At 40.4% G+C, this 5000-nt stretch overlaps 1 protein-coding gene across 3 annotated transcripts in view; it reads left to right on the forward strand.

Annotated features, from left to right (window-relative positions):
• prrx1b (paired related homeobox 1b) overlaps positions 1-2286 on the forward strand; it is a 26533-nt gene extending 24247 nt beyond the window's left edge. For 2 of the 3 annotated variants that reach the window (XM_080032757.1, XM_080032758.1), the window contains one exon: positions 582-2286. In XM_080032757.1, coding sequence (XP_079888883.1) covers positions 582-714 — 133 coding nt within the window. In that variant the 3' untranslated portion in view covers positions 715-2286. Of the gene's footprint in view, positions 1-483 lie in introns of all 3 variants that reach the window. The other variant, XM_080032759.1, reaches the window with a different exon arrangement.
• Positions 2287-5000: the final 2714 nt, after the last annotated feature.

Genomic DNA, 5000 nt, shown 5'->3' on the forward strand with positions numbered 1-5000 from the left:
TTCAGCCCCATTTTCTAAATAATTATTCCAGTGTTTCCTACTAATGTATTATCTTTATACATTAGATCCATGAAAATTGGAAATGTCCCATACTGTAAATAGAAAAGTCCAAATGAAAAAAATTGTTCAATTAATTCATTCATTTGTTTCAAACAGAGTTTTTAAATTATATTAAAATCCTCTCCAATGACCAGTCTGTGACAAATCTCTTGTCCCTTGTTTTTTTTTTCGTATTTTCTTCCACAGCTGTATGTGTGCTTGCGTGTGTGTGTGTGTGTGTGTGTGTGTGTGTGTGTGTGTCTGCATGTCTGCTTGCGTGTGTGTGTGTGTCTGTTTGCGCATGTGTGTGTGTGTCTGTTTGCGCATGTGTGTGTGTCCGTGTGTGTGTGTCCTTTCTTAACCCTATTCCCCTAAAACTTCCAGCTATAGTGACATATTTAGTGACATATTCCTTTTTGTTTTTTTTCAAATCTTCCTCCACAGCTGCGGCTCTTGCTGAACTTAATAAGCTGATGATGATGATGATGATGATGATGATGATGATGATGATGTAATCATTTCCCCCTCCTCTCCCTCCCCAGCGCTATGGCAACCTACCCGCCCAACTGCAACAACACCAACGGCTCCCAGGGCATGAACATGGCAAACAGCATCGCTAACCTGCGGCTGAAAGCAAAGGAATACAGCCTTAACCAAGTGCCCACAGTCAACTAGGAAAGAAAAGAAAGGACAACCAGGGGGGGTCTCTGTGTGCTACTGGACTCCCCCACAATCGGACACCTTTTCTGGGCATGAGCGGCATCTTTTTACACCCTGGCCTGGACCAACCAAGTACCCACAGTCAACTAAAAGAAGGACAACCAGGATAGATAAGAGGGGGGTCTCTGTGCGCTACTGGACTCCCCCACAATCGGACACCTTTTCTGGGCATGAGCGGCATCTTTTTACACCCTGGCCTGGACCAACCAAGTGCCCACAGTTAACTAGGAAAGAAAGGACAACCAGGGGGTGTCTCTGTGCGCTACTGGACTCCCCTACAATCGGACACCTTTTCTGGGCATGAACAACGCCTTTTTTCACCCCGGACCCATGGAGCTTCCTTGACTTTTTTCTTTTTTGTTGTGCAGTGGGAGGGAGGGGGAGTGTAAGAGGTTGAAATGGTAACCTGAAATATATCAATGAAAAAATGATTTCTAAAACTCATAATGTACTAAATAGTTTATATAAGGAAATGCAATTCATTTTAAACTATGAAATAATGCTTTGATAATGATAATACACTTTCTAGTACAAGCACCATTTAATCCATTAACTTTTGACTCTGTGATAAGATTAATACACTATTTGGGGATTTTTTTCTGCTTTCTCCAAAATGTTAAAAATAAAAGTCAAAAAGTTCAGACGTTTTCGGCTCGACATTTTGTTACATTTTCAACCATTTATTACATTTGGGTTTTATTAATTTTTTTCTTATTATATTTCGAGTCGTTACATTGCTGGCTCATTCAAGGCTGGATGGTTTGGAGGGGTGGGGGTCCTTCTCCGCTCCTGTACCCCCACAGACGGACACCTTTTTCTGGGCAAGAATATCATCTTTCACACCCCTGGACCATAAAACTTCCTCTGCTTTTTCTATGGCGTTTTGCTACACCTAATATGCAAAAAAAAAAAAATTGTTGGACTCCGAGAGTGACATTTACGGCAGGATTTCAACGCCTACTTTCGGGGTATATTTTTATTCTCTTGAGCGTCAAAGAACTCTTGTTTTTTTCGTTGTTACAAGCAAAGACATCTAGACTGGATGACTGTAGCCGAAAATATCTGCGTATCGTTTTTACATTTGTGATTGTGGCTGAAGCGGAAGAGCGAGTTTTGCAACAACAAAAAATGTTTTCGATCAAAGAACTTGGAGACTCTTTTATGGACTACATGGAATTTCTTTTTTGTCCTTTTTGGGTGTGTTGATGGATAAAAATACACACACATTTTGGGATAATAAACAATTTTTATCTCTTTTTTAAACGCAACAACCAACCAGCAAGGACTTAAAATCTTGACATTTACGCTTTTTTATTTTTTTTAAATATTTTTTTTTTTTTCACATTTTTTCCATGTTATACCACTGACGATCAAAACACATGTTCATGTACTAGTCCAGTATAAAGGAGCGGCTAATGTATTTCTGAATCCAACCCCAATAGATCTTCTTTCATTTTACTATGATATCCTTTTCATTTGTACCAGAATAAGAAACTTGTATATTAATAAAAATCGCATTTCAAGCAACGCAGTGGCACAGTGTCCGATTTAAACCTGCAGTGTGTAGAATTTTGGGTTTTATTTCCTAGCAGATTTTGTAGAAAGTAATTATAATATCCATAAGTACATTTAATTTAGTGCATAATAGCTGACATTTTTTTTTTGAATTATTTATTTTTCCCTTAGAAAGGGTCTCATATGTGTCCATATTTCTGCATATTTTGGACCAAGGCCTAGTGCCGCCATCTTGAAAGTGTCATAGTTGTAATGTCATCAGGTGCATTGTTTAAAATTTTGAATTGTTCTTGTCCTTGAAGGCCACTGTAGCTTCTGTTATTATTCTAAAGGGGTGGGGTTACCCAGGGAGTGTTGCATTCTAGAACTTTCTAGAACTTTCTTGATGATGTCATATTACACACTGCACCTTTAACAGAAGCTACAATTTTACCACTTTTTTCGGAGTATGAATTTTTCTGATTGTTAGAGTGTAGTTATAGGCTTAAAGGTGTAGTCAGTGATTCTGGAGAACGCTTGTTGTCAAAATCACTTTTTGTCAAAAAAATCAGTGAATATCTCCTCATGATCTGCTACCTTTCTGTACTGTGTGCGCACTGAAGAAAAAGTCCACTGTTAATACACAGCCCAGGCTCTGTAAACTTGTATGTAAACAAAGGGGGCCATACCATAGCTAGCAACATGCCAGTTGCCAGAGCCTAGGCTGTGTATTAACATTGGATTTTTTTTTCAGCACACACACAGTACAGACAGGTAGCAGATCATGAGGAGATATTCACTGATTTTGACAACAAGCGTTCTCCAGAATCAGTCAGTGCGTTTACATGCAGACTCATAATCGGATAACTAAATGAATACGACCTCAACAGGACTTTTAAACTGCATGTAAACACCTTTATCCGATCTACTTCGGACACAAATCGGCACAATAACGGACAAGAGAAGTCGGATAAGAACACCTAGATAATTTGTTCATTGTCGGCTTTCTCTCTGCATGTATACGGGATCGGATATCGCATATCGGATTTCTCGTTCTGTGCTTGTGTGCCTGTGCGTGATAGGCTACACCATGGGTTATTGACGGAAGAGAACCGGACGTGGCTCTAAAACCACTTGTTGAAAGCATGGTTGAAAGGGCTACAGCGCCACCTAGCATAGTGGAGACAGCCATGCATCGGACATTTATCCGATTTCTGAAAGGCCATGTATACTCAGACAAGTGACACGGTCCGTTCGAGTGTCTTGTTCGATATATGTGATAATCCAATCTAGTTGTGCCATGTAACCGCACTGACTGACTCCACCTTTAAACCAGGCTTCAGAAACTGCAGCACAAGACACCGTTATGTTTATGGTTGAGATTATTTCAAAAGTAAAAAATGATCTTGGACTTCATTCACAGACGCATAAAACTTTAGATTTACAACGACTACTTCAGACAAACCTCATGCTGTCCCCTCTGTGTGTGTGTGTGTGTGTGTGTGTGTGTGTGTGTGTGTGTGTGTGAGTGTGCGTGTGTGTGTGTGTGTGTGTGTGTGTATTCTTTCTGTATTTCTCTTCTCTCTCTCTCTCTCTCTCTCTTTTCTTCTCCCTAAATTACCACAACCTGATATATTTTCCATTTTAAAAACAGAGTATTTATGAGTTGGGAAATCCTCTCTTCAGTTCGCCGAGGCCCCCGGAGCGCAGTTCCAACTCAGCGGCTTCAGAACAAGGTGTTTTCATCTCCGGCATAAACAAACGCATGTCGACGCTCGTCCTCGCGCGGCGCACACAGGTCGTAAAACACACACACACACACACACACACACACACACACACACACACACACACACACACATACACACACACATAAAACACATAAAACACACGGTCCAATGTAATCAAAGCTGAGGTCGGTAAAGTGGGTTATTTTGTTAGGCAGGTTTTGAGGAAGACGTTTCTTGGTCTACAGTATATACACACACTACACACTGTAAAAGTCTGCACTAGTGTTTGAGTTTTGAAGCTGCCTTCATCTGAGGTAACCAAGTATCTTTTGTTGAGATAACTTAAAGGGACACTGTGTAACATTTTAAGTAATTTATTCACTTAAATCAATATCCTCATTCATCAATATGTCCTCATTGGTGTAAAATCACCTCTGCCAATAATCTGAATATCCTCCTGAGCGCAGAATTACAAATATTAATATTACATTTTGTACATTAAGAGGGTAAGTCTTATGGAGGAATCCGTGCTGGTTGGAATGTCATCAGGTGCATTGTTTAGAATTTAGAATTGTTCTTGTCCTTGAAGGCCACTGTAGCTTCTGTTATTATTCTAAAGGGTTGGGGTTACCCAGGGAGCGTTGCTTTCTAGAACTTTCTTGATGATGTCATATTACACACTGCACCTTTAAAGTTTATCTTTTGTGTATACAAACATAAGGTTTTGAGTTCTACATGTTAGGAATTTCAAAGCAGTTGTGCCAACTCTGTCATACAGAGTTTGGAGCGACTGTGGCTCAGTTGGTAGAGCGGGTCGGCTGATGATCAAAGGGTTGGAGGTTCGATCCCCGCCCTGCCACCTCTGTCATGGTTGTTGTGTCCTTGGGCAAGACACTTCACCCACCTTGCCTCGTGTGAATGTCGATAGTTAGCCTGCTATCGGTGTATTTATATGTGTGTGAATGGTAACGTGGGAAAGGAAAACAGGTCTCCCTTGCAAAAGAGTCTTCGGTCTCA

This window comes from Ammodytes marinus (assembly GCF_949987685.1).
Source record: "Ammodytes marinus genome assembly, chromosome: 8".
NCBI classification, from domain to species: Eukaryota; Metazoa; Chordata; class Actinopteri; order Uranoscopiformes; family Ammodytidae; genus Ammodytes; species Ammodytes marinus.